The sequence below is a fragment of the Haliotis rubra genome, unplaced genomic scaffold, assembly GCF_003918875.1.
Source record: "Haliotis rubra isolate DU_JTF1 unplaced genomic scaffold, ASM391887v1 Scf846, whole genome shotgun sequence".
Lineage (NCBI taxonomy): Eukaryota > Metazoa > Mollusca > Gastropoda > Lepetellida > Haliotidae > Haliotis > Haliotis rubra.
Genome location: NW_025767575.1, coordinates 11,529 through 29,497, shown reverse-complemented (window position 1 = coordinate 29,497; position 17,969 = coordinate 11,529). Strand labels below are relative to the sequence as shown.

Genomic DNA, 17,969 nt, shown 5'->3' with positions numbered 1-17,969 from the left:
GTACTGTCACACCTAAGGCCAAGATGTACGGTTAGGTCTATCATCAGGGTGTACTGTCACACCTAAGGCCAAGATTTACTGTCAGGTCTATCATCAGGGTGTACTGTCACAGCTAAGACCAAGGTGTACTGTCAGGTCTATCATCAGGGTGTACTGTCACGTCTATCATCAGATTGTACTGTCACACCTAAGGCCAAGTTGTAGTGTCAGGTCTATCATCAGGGTGTACTGTCAGGCCTACCACCAAGGCGTACTTTCAAGTCTGTCACCAGGGTGTACTCTCAGGCCTACCACCAAGGTGTACTGTCTGGTCTATCATCAGGGTGTACTGTCACACTTAAGACCAAGGTGTGCAGTCAGGTCTATCATCAGAGTGTACCGTCACACCTAAGGCCAAGATGTACTTTCAGGCCTATCATCAGGGTGTACTGTCAGGCCTACCACCAAACTGTACTCTCAAGTATACCTCCAGAGACTGCTGAAAAATCTACCATCCAAAAGTGCTGTCCCGTTTACTGCTTGAGTGTACTTACCATTCTAAGAGAGTAACTGAATGTGTATCTTCAGGGTGTACTGTTATGTTTACCCTCTGGGCTGTGTACTATCGTTTCGACTACTAGTATCTGGATGTATAAGCACGTGTTCTATCAGGGAGCTCAACCATGTGTACCATGCATTGTGACAAATTACCCCCCATCCAAAGTCAGAAGGACCTGCAGAAGGACTATCTCGGTGGATTATTCTGTAGCGACAATTCCGTTTCTGAAGGCCGCCATGAAATAGTTTCACCATTCTAATGGTATCTACACAGAGATATAAGAACACTCAAACAGATTTCAGTATATGCCAGGGGGACGATACACACACGCGCGCACACGTATACACCCCCTTTTACATACACGCAAAACACATGCAGGTACACATACATAAACACATGCATGCACGCACGCACACACACGTTGACATACACGCAAAACAAATGTAGGTACACATGCATAAACATACACACATACGCACACTTTAATGCACATGCACACGCCCATATACACAAATGCACACACATACACACATGCGCACTCATATGAACAGACCGGAAACACACATAAGCGCGCACACGCACATACTGCATGTATGTAAAGAACATCTTTAAGCAGCATATGTGGCCAGTCTCTATCTAATCACAACAATGTAACCATTGACGGCTTGAAAACAAAAGTTTCAAGTGTAGATGTTTTTAACCTGGTGGTACTTTATTCAAACACATGCAACGCGTGATTCATTGAAAGAGGTAGACACTTGCGATGACAGCACACAGTTCTCTGACTGGTCAATATATAGAATGTGAAGTCTTATCTCTACTAACAGAAACAAACCTCAGTTGCGGAGGTCAAACGTTTTTCTGATTCTGATACCTGAATAATGTATAATACACACACAGAGTTAGTTGTCACTCGCTGGTCTGTGAACTCAAAATGTAGGGCTCGTAAAGATGTGGGGTTTTTTTTGTATTTCCATCGGTTTATTGTAAGAATGGTGAAGTATTTTACCCCCACCACTCCAAACCGGAGACAGATCGGTGCTGAATGTAATAATAATCACGTGCCGATCATTCCTATTGTTCCCGGTTGATCCAGTCGAGAGCGCCGACATTTGTAGTGGCGAATTGCGTTCCCCAGTTCCCGGTTTTGTCTGCACTCCCGGCGGCTTCTTCATGCAGCTATACCATGACCACATAGGAATCTGCCTCTCGATCTCGATCGACTTCACACCTACACAGTCTAGTTTGACAGAGGAATCTGGCTCTCCATCAAACACTTCACACCTACACAGTCTAGTGTGACAGAGGGTAATATGGCTCTCCATCAAACACTTCACACCTACACAGTCTAGTGTGACAAAGGAATCTGGCTCTCCATCAAACACTTCACACCTACACAGTTTTGTTTGACAGAGGGTAATATGGCTCTCGATCAAACACTTCACACCTACACAGTCTTGTTTGACAGAGGGTAATATGGCTCTCCATCAAACACTTCACACCTACACAGTCTAGTGTGACAGAGGAGTCTGGCTCTCCATCAAACACTTCACACCTACACAGTCTAGTTTGACAGAGGGTAATGTGGCTCTCGATCAAACACTTCACACCTACACAGTCTAGTGTGACAGAGGAGTCTGGCTCTCCATCAAACACTTCACACATACAGAGTCTAGTGTGACAGAGGAGTCTGCCTCTCTATCAAACACTTCACACTTACACAGTCTAGTGTGACAGAGGAATCTGGCTCTCCATCAAACACTTCACACCTACACAGTCTAGTGTGACAGAGGAGTCTGGCTCTCCATCAAACACTTCACACATACAGAGTCTAGTGTGACAGAGGAGTCTGCCTCTCTATCAAACACTTCACACTTACACAGTCTAGTGTGACAGAGGAATCTGACTCTCCATCAAACACTTCACACTTACACAGTCTAGTGTGACAGAGGAGTCTGGCTCTCCATCAAACACTTCACACCTACTCAGTCTAGTGTGACAGAGGAGTCTGGCTCTCCATCAAACTCTTCATTCCTACACAGTCTAGTTTGACAGAGGGTAATATGGCTCTCCATCAAACACTTCACACCTACTCAGTCTAGTGTGACAGAGGAATCTGGCTCTCCATCAAACACTTCACACCTACACAGCCTAGTTTGACAGAGGGTAATATGGCTCTCCATCAAACACTTCACACCTACACGGTCTAGTGTGACAGGGTAATATGGCTCTCCATCAAACACTTCACACCTACACAGTCTAGTGTGACAGAGGAGTCTGGCTCTCCATCAAACACTTTAATCATACACAGTCTAGTTTGACAGAGGAATCTGGCTCTCCATCAAACACTTCACACCTACACAGTCTAGTTTGACAGAGGGTAATATGGCTCTCGATCAAACACTTCACACCTACACAGTCTTGTTTGACAGAGGGTAATATGGCTCTCCATCAAACACTTCACACCTACACAGTCTAGTTTGACAGAGGAGTCTGGCTCTCCATCAAACACTTTAATCGTACACAGTTTAGTTTGACAGTCAATGGGCCGACATCAGTGGGACGTCCTTGAAGTGTGGAGAATGTTAGCGTTTGTCAGCACTGTGCTCGGGCTCCCCATTATTCACAATATCATTGCTGACATACTGTTCGAGGCCGTGGTAACATCAAGACACCTGAACTTTCTTCTCACAACAAAAAAAAACACTACTGAGTAGGTTTCGAAAATGCTGAAACCGTGAGACATCTTTTCGAAAACGCACATCCTTTAAAAGGGTTCAAGAATTAGAGGAAACTTTTTTCCGGAAGTGACATCACCGACTGCTTCATGCGCATGTGCTCAACACAGTGTCGACACGTCAGGCATACACTCAGTCTGAATTTACCTTACCGGAAGTTTAGGGAAGTGGACAGTCCTTACAAGAGGCGTCTGAATATGGGGCTTCTTCCTCGCATTGAAGTCTTCCTCAATTTTGTCAACAATATCCTTCCGCCGAATGTCATGTAAAGTGCCCACAAGGTCATCCAGTTTGGCCCGTGTGTGCATCCGCCGCCAGCGACATAGTGCCTGCTTGGCTTGTTCCTCTACCGTGTGTCTCATGTAGTTCTTGAAGATGTTGTCAATATCGGCTCCGACGGTCTCCTCCCCCCGCGCGGGGTAGAAGGGGAGGGTCCGGTACAACTTTACCCAGTCTCCCTCCACCCAGGCAGCAGTGATGCGGCAGGCTCGCTCCAGCTTATCTGGGGATGTACACACAAGGTACAGAGGTCATAGAGAGGGTTACACGTGTGTGTGTGTGTGTGTGTGTGTGTGTGTGCGTGCGTGCGTGCGTGCGCGCGCGCATGCATCTGCGTGCGTGTCTGTGTCTGCGTGTGTCTGCGTCTCTTCGTATCTGTGTCTGCGTGCTGTCGTCTCTGTGTGTCTGTGTGCATGTGTCTGTCTGTGTGTGTCTGTCTGTCTGTCTCTCTCTGTCTCTCTCTCTGTGTCTCTCTCTCTCTCTCTCTCTCTCTCTCTCTCTCTCTGTGTGTGTGTGTGTGTGTGTGTGTGTGTGTGTGTCTGCGTGTGTGCATTTGTCTGCTTGTACTAATCCGGACTAATGTGGGTATTCTAATGCTATCCCACTGAGATGCCACGCCACAGTTTAACAGTATGCACTCAACATAAACACAGTATAGTAAATAGTGCAGTCAGTAGACTGACTGACTGACTGAGTTTTGGTTTTACGCCGCTTTTAGCAATATTCCAGCAACATCACGGCGGGGGACACCAGAAATGGGCTTCACACATTGTACCCATGTGGGGATTCGAACCCGGGTTTTCGGCGTGACGAGCCAACGCTTTAACCACTAGGCTACCCCACCGCCCCGCAGTCGGAAGAAAGAGAAACAACCAGGGTTATCCTATCTTGTAGTAGGACCACCGACCTCAGTCTCTCCTGGCAGACACTGCACCCACCACACCTAGGAGGCGGTGCAGGGCTACTGGAGACAGCGAGGCATATCACAGACTCATTGCACATGGGGATTGTATTGTATTAAATATTGTATTACACATTGTATATTGTATTAAGCATGTTTAACGTATGTCCTCTCCCGTATATTCCTATCTACATGTCGCTTTCCTGGCAGCGTACATATACAATTATCTACATACCCGCTTTCTTTGTGGCATTGAACTTCCGAGGAGTGAAGGGCAGCTTGTGGAAGATTTTCTTGAGAGTTTCCGGGCTAGTTTTGATGCGGTGAATGTCCTTCAGCTTTGTTACACATGCTTCTACCCTCTCCAACTCCACCTCCGCCTTACGCGCCGTCTGACACAGACACAAACACATGTTTATATATTTACTGGGACAACAACTGTGTGTGAGCATGTGCGTGGTTGCGTGTGTGTTGCACAGGGCACTATTCCAGTTATGGTACGACGGCGTTATATAATCGAGATGAGGATGACGCATCTAATACTAGAACACTATATGGGGCATCTCCCTGTTTTGACTTGTTGTGTTGTGTACTCGTTGTGTACTCCTATACAATCGCTTGGCGTTTTGAACATGGTTAAGCCCTTCTTTTAGTGAATGCATCGTACCAGCACTATTTGATACACAAATGTTAATGAAATAGTCAAAATATTACAACCAACTGCTTTTAATATTTCTTTTTGACTATTGAAAGTGCTATCGTTTATACTAATTTACTGTCCTCATTAAACCTATTTCTGGAACCAGCCCTTGGCCCACGCGTGCACAAAGCGACTTTAGTGTTACGCTGATTGTAGCTCCCATACTCTGACAGAGACTTATGAGAGTCGGAGCGCTGAGACCGTTTTGTGCAAATGGTTCCAGAATAGCATTGACATGTCCTCATTCCAATGTGTCCCACCAGGTGGCGCGTCATTCGGCTTCTTACCTTCTTGGCATGTCTCAGGCCGGTCTTGGCCTCTTCAAGCTGAATGGACCTCTGTCTCCCTTTCTCCTGCTTCTCGCGGATCCACGCCATCTTCTTGTTGATATCACCCAACTTCCGGTCAATGGCGGGCTTCTTGTCTTTCAGTGCGTTGATCTCACTCAGCAAACGCTCATAGGCCTCGTTGAACTCACGGCTGTTGTTCTTCGTGGACTGTCGCTTCATGTCCTCTATCCTGCACAGCGTATAATATGTAACTAACTACTGTGTAATTGTGATGTAGTAGAAGATCAGCATCTTCTTGTATGTCCGGCTTGTACAACTTTAAGAATTAGACACATCAAGCAAATGTTCATCCAAACATAAATATTTACATCTTTGCTAAGAAAAGTTACACTGAAAATTATATCACACTTAAGTAAGAGTCTAAGTCTTATATGTCAATGTTGTCTAAATGTATCAAACCGCCATGTTATACATGGATAGATCGACGGTTGTGTTGTCCCTACGTGAGTATGTGCTGTGTGTGTTTTTGTGGGGGGTGTTTTTGTGTGGATATATTTATGTGTAACACAAGATAATGTTATAGCGACTGATTCAGGGCCGCCATTGTCCTAATACACTGACAAATTTCAAAGGCCATATATAGCCAGCACATGTCATTATCCATATGATGCTAATTGTCTATTGACATGTCAGCCAACCCGCGCCACTCGGTCTCTTCCATTAATTACTGTTATTTATGTATATTCTGACAGAACAGAATCTTGTTTATTACATGTACAGCCTTAATCGGATATCCCCTGAGCTCTGTCGGTGATCACGCCCACAAGCCCCAGTATCCAGCTACGTCATTGCTTCTTCATCTGTCCTTTGTTGTCCATTTCTATACTATTACACTGTTGTGAGTCCGGTACCCCGACTGCCTGTGTAAATACGACCATGAGCATGGCGTACCGCTCGTAGGGTGTGGTTTACGCCGCACTCCGCAATATTCCAGCCATGTGGCGGCGGTCTGTAAGTAATCGAGTCTGGACCAAACAATCCAGTGATCAACAGCATGGGACTGGGATAATTGGGATGACGCAATTGGGATAAGTGTCAACCAAGTCAGCGAGCCTGACCACCCGATCCCGTTAGTCGCCACTTACGGCAAGCACGGGTTGCTGGAGACCAATTCTAACCTGGATCTTCACGGGTATCGCCCGGAAGAAACACCCTGTGGTTGAAACTGTGTATTCGAAAACCAACTAAAGATTCAACGTACCCTTCGACTTAATTCTGAACTGTTGTCCCCTGTAGACATTACGTGTTGACAAAACTAAAAAGTGTTACAACCTCTCATGAGAAACTTGGGTAACAACGTGCTCATGCTACAAATAAATCCCTGAAACTGTACTGGGACTTGGTACAAACAGGCATGTCTCGGAACTCGATGTTTTCATCTTTATCACTTTCATCGCTATTTGGCAGTAAAACTTACTCTTTTTCTTCCAATGGAGACTGGATATTTTCTGACGGTGGCGTTTTAACACTACTGAGTTTAAATGACAATGACATCTCTGATAATCTGTCAAACTCATTCCGAAAGGTTGGAGATGTATGGGATTCAGAACACCATCCAGCTACAGATACTTGGTTCACACCGTTATCATTATGGCGGGTTGGCGGGATGCAGATAACAGTGCGTGAAACTAAGGCAGTAAACACCCTACCGCTCACCTGAAGTCCTTGATCTCGAGGTCGAACAGCACGTCATGGTGTGCGACCATCAGATAACTCTCCTCCTGTTGCAGCTCCTTCTCCTTGCTGCTGACGCGAACCAACTCCTCATCAGCGTCAGTAATGTCCTTCTTGATGACCTTCACCTTGTACTCGGCATTGCACACCTTCACCTGCAGGTCACGCACCTTCCGAATGTGAGTCTCGCGCTGTGATTCCAGAGCCTCGATGTCAAAGGTCAGATAGGATGAGTACGAGCTATCGGCCTCCAGCCACTTCCGGATGTCCGTGCACACGTTCCTAATGTTCGCACAGGCCGCCGGAAATGCCATGAGTATGGACGCATGCATACAGTCACACCTCTCCGCCACCGTCTTTACCCAGTAGTCGAAGTGACTGATGTGCAATTCTTCCCGCTCAAACTTGTCTGCCATATCTGTGATATTGTCCACATTCATCTGAATGGCCTGTGTCAGTTCCTGACGTTGTTTTTCGTAGTTTGTGGCGGTCTCCATGTAGGAGTCACCGAGAGAGGCACTGAAGCTCAGCATGTATTTATTCATGTACGACTGCAGTTTCTGTGTGACGAGAATCATGTCCGAGAATGCAAGTCTTAAAGTAGTAAGAATCTTCCTGACACACTCATGCACAGCGGACAGACAGTGCATGTCCACCATCAGTTTGTCCGCCGCGTTGTGCACCCTCTCCGTGATCTCCACCACCTGCCGACGACAGCTAAGCTCTGTGTAGCGGGCAGGCTTGATGACGGCTTCTATCTGAGGTAGCCACTTCTTCACCTCCTCCTCTATTGTCTTTCCAGGACCGTAGAACGACATCTCCAACATGGCCAGACGCTCCTCAATGCCTAGCACGGCTTCTTTGACAGCTTCGTACACCGCCGGCAGACTCTGTGGCCTCTCGAAGTCTAAGTTGGCCAAAGATTGGCGCTTCCTGAAAAACTGAAGACCGGTGGCTTTGGGCATGGTGATCACTTTTCAAATTCTCCAAAACGAGATCCTTTACTACTTTCTTGGCACGCTTCCTGTGCGGTCTCAATATGGGGTACGTCTCTCGTACTTCACAGGCATATTTCCCGTTTCCCAACCGAATGATTCGACAGAAATCAATGTAGTGGATCCTCTTTCCGGTATTCTTGCGAGCAACAAGCTTGTGTGTTTTCTTTCCCGCTATGTTCCAAAGTTTGTGATTACAGAACTACAACGGTTTATACAGAGAGGGTTCTTGTCCACAGTGTTTTCATCCAGACGCTGCCCATATGATTACAGTGTTGCAGATGTAGATGTCTGTGTCGGCTGTGGTGGAGATGTGTCGTGGTTGGCCGTGTTAGAACACGCTGTTACCTAACATACAAACGTGTGTCCTTCCACGTGTGTGGTCTACTTCCTGCTGAATAATGGATGGGCCTTCCATGACGTGGGGCGTCGATATCCGGGCGTCCTGTTGTGGCTCCCTGAAGGTGTGGCGTTCATCGATAGTCTCGCGATGGCTGAAAGCAAACACAACATTAAACATTAAATGGATCTTTGAAATATACATCTATCCAGCAGATCAGAGTACTAATCTACTTTTACTTGAGGGGTTATGCTAATCTGACATTGCTGAGAACGCCTGCATCCTCCTGAAAGCCACCTCTGGCTAGCGGATGGAGGGTCTGGGGGGTGATGGTCGGTGGTGTATTCACATGAATCTGTGGCGTGGTGTCTAACTGGACTAGCACTGTAAAACTGACTACTTCAGGTAGACACGCATGAACGCACGCACGCTTACGCACAAGCGGACGATGCATACGTTAACCACACGTTAACCTTCTCACACTCGTTTATTTCTGCCTAACAGGTGGGTGCACATTTGTTTGTGAAGTTTTTTCCCACTATTACAAAGAATACACAATGTAATTTAGAAAGTGGTCAAAAGTAACACATGTAATATTTGGGATTAACCTTTTTCAGTAAAGATTCTGGTACTTTTGTAAGATTGAGTCCCATCCGGGATTCGAACCCACACTCTCGTGCAAGAGAGAATACACTGAAGATAATGATCATGGAGAATCTGAGACTCGAACCAACAATCACAGAGTCCCCAGCAACTGGGCCTTTGACAACATGGCCACCCGCCCCACAAGTACACAATGACTACACAGTACATTTGTATATTACCGTTGTCGTGAACTGCTTCAGTATACAAGTCCCAGGTGTTTGAATCACTGGGGAATGCAGTGTTATCTCGCTCGATAGCTGGGTGATAAGACTGTACGCTGGTGAGGGGATATAATAGACTTATAGTCGGCAAGTCGGGGATTATCAGGGGTTATCAATAATCCCTGATCAGTGGTAAATCAGAGAACACCATTTGATGTGGAACAAACGTGGTCATATACAGATTAACCTAAAAAACATCGAAGCCGTTCTTACACAAAGTACCCGCTTATCACAATAGAGGTTAACTGTGGTAATCAGGATCGTTGACAACGCAGAGTCGATAGAACCTTTCACCCGTGATATAGATAAACAATTGGTGACATGAGACACAAGCGGGCTCAGAGTTTGCTCCGTTTTGACTACTCAAGGTTGTTGATGCTGATGATGCTGTTGTTACCGTCTTCACGCTGACGATTGGGACATGCTCTGCTGACTGCACAATCAAATGTCCATTTATATGGATAGACACGTTCCTTTGGATCCTCCGATTTGTCGACAGTGTGTTATTGGTTTCAGATTATCACATTTGGGGATAAATGGATTCATAGTTCAACAACAGCACAGCATCACTGCAAGGATACCTGACACACCCACCTGTCCGTTGTCACGTGATGGGGAACATGTCTCACATGAAGGTGCAACCAACCACGGGTGTGATGCTAACATATCATGGGTCGTAATTTGATCAATTCGTGGGAATCGAACTCCTAAACACTAACCATTCTGGGAGAGAAAAATATGAACAATAAACACTTGTTAGTAAATTGAATAAGTCGTGTAATGTGTCGGGGTGCTTGTGCTTGTATTTCGTGTGTGTGTGCGTGCACGTGTGTGCCTGTATTACTACAATGAGAGTACACCCAGGGTTTCGCATGTCGTTAGGCAGTTGTCTATTCACAGTGAACTAACTTCTTCCCTAACTTAGATTATGTACATGGCAAATTACCTTCATTAATGATACGGGTAGCGTGTGGGGCTGCATTCTTACAGGTATAATAATCTCTAAATATTAATAGGATAATATCTACCTGTGTTGAAGTGTACCTGTATGTGTGATAAAGAACAGGTAATCTGGGGGTATCATCAGCTGTGATCTGCCAGTAGAGGGGGGCCAAGCAGGGGGTGGATCTGTTATCTGTACACGGCGGGCTGGCGGTGTGGAGTTACAGATTCAGTGGCGTAATTCCCAGGAACTGAATTGTGGGGACAGCCGCCCCCGAGTTCTTGTCAATCATCCTCAATCAGCAACGGATCACTGCGCATGCGTTATGTGATCGATCAGTCGATTGGGGGTAATCAGACCCGTGTAATCAATCACAGGTATTTGTGTGTCGATATCTGCCTCGGATGACGAGTGGTTTAAATTAGTACTGTTCCCTCAGCGCGTACCCGGCCGCTGTTAAATGGTGACCCTCCGATGTCTATTGACGCGAAGTGTCAACCAGCTGTGAGTCTCGCACACATGGTGACAAATTACTCCTTTATACATTTGTCAGAAAGTTCGGGCACAGTGCTGACAACCCTAGAAGAATGGTCAGAGATTCGAACCCTCGCTTATACCACTTCCACGGGACGCAACTCTTCAACTTCAGCATGAAATGGATTACATTAAGGAAGTGGCCTCTATGGAGGCACAGCGGTGGAAGCGTTCGATTACAGGTATAATGTATGAGGCCATTTTGGGTTTCCTAAACGGCGACGTAAGAAAGCATCTCTCGTTGATTGATTCAACGATTGACCTCAAACAACCACCCTTGAATCCTAATCCCACGTAGCGGTGACCGTAGTCCCGGACAGGCGGGACTCTCACCCAAGTCTATTATACTACACACTGGACTCACATCATTTTAAATTTACATATTAATAACACAATTAATATTTCTCACTTTTAATTAGAATGTGAGATAGATAAAAAAAATCCATTTCAAAGAGCATTTTCAAGAGTATGACAATTTGTACTATATGGCTGTATATTCCTGTACAATACCCGTGGCACCAACCAAAATGATCACAAACTGTCGTTTACCAGGTAGTTTACCTTTGAGAGAATGAAAGTTTCTTTTTCTGGCGCCACGTGAAAGGTCAAGGGTCACTTGAGAGGAGAGCGATGTAATACTTGCAATGTTAGGATTATCGATTAGGATGCTTTCGTGGATTGAGTGCATAGGCACATGAAGGTTAAGAAGATTTGACAGAAGGGGTCTATCGATCTATCGATCTATCGATCTATCGTTTAAACTACACTGAATTTCTTTAATGATAGAATGTTGTTACAAACATCACCAACTATATCGCAGTGTTGCTACCTGTGATTCTGTTCACTAGGAACATGGAAGGTACAATGTATGTACTCACAGTATTTAGATAATTCCACCGCATCTTCCTCAACGACGTTCAGGGATGTCCGTCGTAGACGAAGGGGTCGTCTCAGCAGCCGTTGATGTCGTCTTTGATCACAGGCCGTTTAGTACAGACATCACCCAAGGTTGTTTTTAAGCGCATTCATTACATTCCAATAGTCCATTTAAGCCCATTCTTGGAGCTCTGATGTAACTCGACAAATTAAATGTATGGAAATGTACATATACTGACTTATTCTGACAACATCTGTACAGGTATGTCTGTGTAGCGACCCCCTGCCGCAGTTCTCAGCGTATCCAGGTAGGCAATTCTAGGACTAATTGCTGTTGTTAGGGAGCGGTGATTATGCGCAACTTTACAATCGAACGGCGGTAATCAATAAGCTTTATTCCTTGTGTGATCACCTATTGTTAATGACTGCTCCCGTGTATACGACCCAGCTAACTTTCGCGTGGATACCACCTCGCGTGTCGGGCCATGTTCGTCAAATACCTCCCGCTCCAGGTGATCCGACTTCAGTTCAATGTTACGTGATCTGGAAGGTCATCCGAGTTGAGTGGGCTTTCAGAGTGATACGATCGTGGACAAAGTGTTTTACGATCACTCACTCATCTGTTCATATCGTGTTTCACCTGCCTGGGGTGTCACTTGGAGCCTGTCAACAGCACTCAAGCATTTTATTTCAAACACTTCAACGGTATACACTGATATGAGAGCCTGTTTAGCAACACAATACACGTGTCATCAAATTCTGTATGAAGCTGACCATAAACAAGAACATTGCAAATTATTGATTTAAAAAAAAGAGAGTAATAAAATGAACTATTACCAAATGGAACTGTGGATGGTAAAGTTGTGCTTCCCAAACAGACACAGTATCGACCATATTGGTCACGCCAAGGGACAGGGAATACCTATTCCTTTAAAGAGTGAGTGAGTGAGTGAGTGAGTGAATGAGTGAGTGAGTGGGTGGTTGGGAGGGTGGTTGAGTGAGTGAGGTAGTTATTTTTGGCTCACTAATAGATCAGTAAACAGGAAAGACCTCTATATGTATAGGTTACTTCAGATTTCAACAACAAGTTGCACATTTTCGGCAAGTCATTATTTCTCCAGCCTCAAAATGGAGAATTTCTCTTAACTTCTTTCTGTTATGTTCTAAATAAAGTAGCCTTCACCACGCCGTCAAATGTCTACCTTAGTTACAATGTGCATATTTATGACAGCGGGTGTATGAGGTCGACTTGTTGTAGTTTTTTTTACTAAGTACTCAGTGAAACTAGAGTGTCTAAACAAACCATTAAACTGGCTTCACTTGAAATGTCTGTGACGTCACGTGAGGTTGTCCTGATTGGTGCCTCTCTACCAGACAACACTGGACAGAAACAGCCACGTCTAACCGGTTTAAAAATAGACTGTCGAGTAGCTGTCAGTTGATATGATGTATGGTTAAATCCACTTAAGGACCCTATTGCTTCAACACAGACATGCAACACTGACTCGGGCAGTGCGTCGTCGGGTAGAGCTCCAGACGGGGACAAACAGTGACGGGTTAGTGAGGGGGAGCTCCAGACGGGGGCAAACAGTGACGGGTTAGTGAGCCATCACCAACAGTCAGGACGGGGGCATTTCAGTTAGTGAGGCTAGAACAAAGGGGCAAACAGTGACGGGTTAGTGACTCCAGACGGGGCAAACAGTGACGGGTTAGTGAGGTGGAGCCCAGATCCAAACAGTGGGTTAGTGAGGGGGGTCCCAAACAGTGACGGAGTTAGTGAGGGGAGCTCCAGACGGGGCAAACAGTGACGGGTTAGTGACCTCCAGACGGGGCAAACAGTGATTCCAGGGATATCACGAAACAGTGCGAGACGCTCCAGACGAAATTGTGACGGGTTAGTGAGGTGGAGCTCCAGACGGGGGCAAACAGTGACGGGTTAGTGAGGGGGAGCTCCAGACGGGGGCAAACAGTGACGGGTTAGTGAGGGGGAGCTCCAGACGGGGGCAAACAGTGACGGGTTAGTGAGGGGGAGCCATCCCCCACAGTCAGGATTTCAGTTAAACAAAGAATGTCACATTGGTATGGTAGAGACAACCCAGACTCCGGGTAAGGATATGGGTCCCATACAGTGAGTGAGTATTGTTTTACACCGACTTTAGATATATTCCAGCAATATCACGATGCGAGACACTGGAAATTGGCTTCACACATTGAACCCATTTGGGAAGGAACACGGGCCTTTAACGTGACGTCAGTGAACGCTTTCACAACTTCGCTGTACATACCGCCGCTCCGGGTCCTCAGTAACCTTGTCATGAAGGGCGATAAAATATTCCGGCGGTCAGGCAAAGTTCAAGATTGTCATCGTTTCCCACTTGCGTTAATTAGTGGCGATTTCACGCACATGCCAGGCTTGCCAAGTCTCGATAGTTTCCAAACTGTCGCCAGTTACTTGAATATGGGTGAGTACCGCTTTAAACAGCGACAGGAAACACAATGTTCCAGCATGACGCTGACATACCACGGCAAATCGGCAAGAATTCTTGGTTCAAACCTCCGTCCTCATGGTCTTCAGACAGTGTGGGTGGGTATCTCATGTCACAGTGCATCAGAGGCAGGAAATATGTTTTACTGAGGACTATCCTCTGTTTGTCAGGTACGTTGGAAGGGTGGTTGGTTAGTATATTGGTTGGTTGGTTGCTAAGTTAATATGTTGGTTGGTAGGTTGCAAGGTATCTTTGTTTGGTTGGTTAGTTGGCTGGTTGGTTGGATGGTTAGTATGTTGGTTGGTTGGTTGGTTGGTTGGATGGTTAGTATGTTGGTTGGTTGGTTGGTTGGTTGGTTGGATGGTTAGTATGTTGGTTGGTTGGATGGTTGGTTGGATGGTTAGTACGTTGGTTGGTTGGTTGGATGGTTAGTATGTTGGTTGGTTGGATGGTTGGTTGGATGGTTAGTATGTTGGTTGGTTGGATGGTTAGTATGTTGGTATGTTGGCTGGTTGGTTGGATGGTAAGTATGTTGGTTGGTTGGATGGTTGGTTGGATGGTTAGTACGTTGGTTGGTTGGATGGTTGGTTGGCTAGTTACTTTTGTCATACTGTGGGCTACAATGACCTAACTAGTAAACCAGGGCAGCCCGATCTAATCTAGTCTCCCCCAGTCAGCGTGGGTCCCCCATTCCAGAACAACCCTTCAGCATCTGTGTCGTTACCCTGGCTGCTCAACAAATTTGAGCCTTTTGACAGAATCTATAAGGTACAATTGGTGAAGGCCATTCTTCTTCAGGGACTGCCGAATTACGGTTTAATAGACATTCTGGCTGATGTTAGAGTGATACTGTTCGATTGGTTCAAGATACCCGGTCATCGGGTCCGTTTGTCGCGTGCATACTGAATACATTATATAACGTAACATGCACAGCTGACACACTCTACATAATCGATGTTACCTCCTCTAGGGTATCCCCGGTGTCTGTACAAACACCAGGTGACCCGCCTGTTATTGATGCAGCCATATTGTGGCAAGCCTTGATGATCCCTGCTTCCCTTAACGCGGGGTCAGCACGCAACCGGCTAAGACTGGGCGTCGGTCTGTGTACGTGGTTTTTAATACATGGTTTTATAGTTCGCTGTTTGTGTGGAGTTTGGGGATATGTGGAGTTTGATTGTGAGTCTCTGCAGACATATCGAGTGTCCCATATCAGTGTACACAGGTGTGGTTGGAAATGTTTCTGATATTTACGGACGTTTGTAGAGAGAACATGTGTGGTATGCTCATCCATCACCTATACACAAGTACTGGCAACAGAACGCCTAAAACCAATTTTATTATTCCATCAAGTGTGCAATTAGACAGGAGAAAAAGGCGAGGTCGTTTACGACATGTCAGCCAATACTACGGGACTGTGTATGAGTTGTTTTCGTGTACTCATATGTCGTTCACTACAGAGAACAGGCGTACAGGTGTACAGATGTACTGGTGTACAGGTGTGCAGATGTACAGGTGTACAGATGTACAGGCGTACAGGTGTACAGGCGTACAGGTGTGCAGATGTACAGGTGTACAGCAAGCCAGCGGCCAAACAAATCCCGCGTATCTGGATATCGGCAACGTCTCGCAATCGTGTGGTAGACCTTGTCGTTAATTGCTTTGTAGTTAGGCTTTGTTCAGACACAATTAGGCCGACTGCATTATGTATGGGGTGTTGATACCTTTACCTGAAGGGAATGATTGCCATACTTGATTGGAAAATAGTCACAGACACGCACTTTGAAGTAGGGCGTTCTTTCATCAGCTGATTATTAATCTGAAACTGCTGAGATTATAAAACATGAATAAATTCTTTGAAAAGGTGCAACAGATGTTATCAGACGTTCACCCATTTGTTGTCAGGATCATAGTAAATGGGACATACATCACCGTTACCTTTAAGATCCGGATTAGAGGTCTTCAGCAACCCGTCAATTGGTCTTCTGTAATAAATGCAGGTCTCCCAATGTGAGGATCCAGAATATTATTCATCTTCAGCAACCCATGAACCACTGATTGGTCTTCAATAACCCATTGCTTGTTTCCCCATGAAGATCCGGGTAAGAACTTCAGAAATGCAGGTCCACCACCCACAGCCCACCACAGGATGACCCGGGTTAGCACAGGTCTTCTGTAACCCGTGCATGTCTCCCTCATGGAGGGAAATTAGAGATATGTCCATATATATCTGGCGATATTATGAATAGAAGTGAGGGTGGAGAGGTATAGAGGGGACTTCCTCAGTCCCGGCTCCATACTGGAGGTACAGAAGGTACTGAACATCTGGCCAGGAGGTTCCACGGATGCTAGACGTTGATTTCTGGGTCGGATGAAGCAGTAAAGTCAGTCGGGCTCCATTCCGTGGTTCAAATGCTTCATCTGTCAGAGACCACGTAGGGACCTGCGTCACGTCGCCTTGGCTTTGGTCTGTGTCACGCTGGCCTGTGCCACGTTCTCTTTGACCTGCGTCACGTTAGCTTTGGTCTGTGTCACGTTGGCTTTGGTCTGTGTCACGTTCTCTTTGATCTGTGTCACGTTCTCTTTGATCTGCGTCACGTTCTCTTTGGTCTGTGTCACGTTGGCTTTGGTCTGTATCACGTTCTCTTTGATCTGTGTAACGTTCTCTTTGATCTGTGTCACGTTCTCTTTGATCGGTGTCACGTTCTCTTTGATCTGCGTTACGTTGGCTTTGGTCTGTGTCGCGTTGACTCCGTCTATCGACTCTGTCGGTCTGTGCAGAAAGCCTCCTCAATCCGGGTATTTGTCGAGCGGTACTGGTCGCCGTATACGTAGCTGTTCGATGACGCAGGTGATGTACCCGGGTGTATCGATCCTGCGCCGCAGTGGTCGCTCGAGGTCGCCCACTACGAGGGGTATCTGCTACCGCATTCTGTCGGCGATATCTCTCCCAGAGCCGTGAAATGGTGCTTTGGTGAACATTCATGCGTCGGGCAACTGCACGTTGAGACTGGCCAGCTTCAAGCAAACCAATGGCGATATGACGGTTGGCTTCACTTCGACGTGGCATTTTGCGTTCGTCAACAATATTCCAAATACAGTGAATAATCGACAGACAGCGATCAACCTTTTATACCCATCATTGAGACTATCTGATCCCCAATTTTCACGTGCATTGCATGTGAATTGTGTATTCTGTGACACTACACGCCTAAATTGAAAATCATGCTGTTAAATACGGGTATTTTACGGATGGTGCGTTTTGTTGTGATGTTTCAAAACATAAACACCATAGGACTCATAAACAGAGCAAAAGCTTTTGTAAAATGAATCACGTTTTAATTCATTGCTACATTAAATTGCTATTTTCATGATGCGTTTCTTTTTTGGGAGAGTATATATTGAAACAGGGAAAAGTCTGGACCACATGGTGATATAGAAGTAACACTTTCTGGACTCCGTAGCGGTAGAGGAACCAACAGCTACCACATGGGTATAGATAACACTGACAGGCTAGAGGACCAACACGGACAGCTACCACATGGGTATAGATAACACTGACAGGCTAGAGGACCAACAGCTACCACATGGGTATAGATAACACTGACAGGCTAGAGGACCAACAGCTACCACATGGGTATAGATAACACTGACAAGCTAGAGGACCAACAGTTACCACATGGGTATAGATAACACTGACAGGCTAGAGGACCAACAGCTACCACATGGGTATAGATAACACTGACAGG

At 45.9% G+C, this 17,969-nt stretch overlaps 1 protein-coding gene across 1 annotated transcript; it reads right to left on the bottom strand.

The window, feature by feature from the left end:
* Positions 1-3,082: 3,082 nt before the first annotated feature.
* Positions 3,083-12,001, bottom strand: LOC124262589. The gene is made up of 5 exons (XM_046697088.1): positions 11,737-12,001; positions 7,163-8,669; positions 5,444-5,675; positions 4,692-4,848; positions 3,083-3,778 (listed from the first exon to the last, which is right to left on the bottom strand). The coding sequence occupies exons 2-5, from the start codon at positions 8,143-8,145 to the stop codon at positions 3,420-3,422; spliced, it is 1,731 nt and encodes a 576-aa protein (XP_046553044.1). The 5' UTR covers positions 8,146-8,669; positions 11,737-12,001; the 3' UTR covers positions 3,083-3,419.
* Between the last annotated feature and the right edge of the window lie 5,968 nt (positions 12,002-17,969).

Bases quoted from the DNA above. Each gene is read 5' to 3' on its own strand.
- LOC124262589 (XM_046697088.1), bottom strand. From the start codon at position 8,145: ATGCCCAAAGCCACCGGTCTTCAGTTTTTCAGGAAGCGCCAATCTTTG. The intron at 5,676-7,162 runs GTGAGCGGTAGG...TACGCTGTGCAG, and splicing joins CTCGAGATCAAGGACTTCAG to GATAGAGGACATGAAGCGAC. The intron at 3,779-4,691 runs GTATGTAGATAA...GTACATCCCCAG, and splicing joins CAATGCCACAAAGAAAGCGG to ATAAGCTGGAGCGAGCCTGC.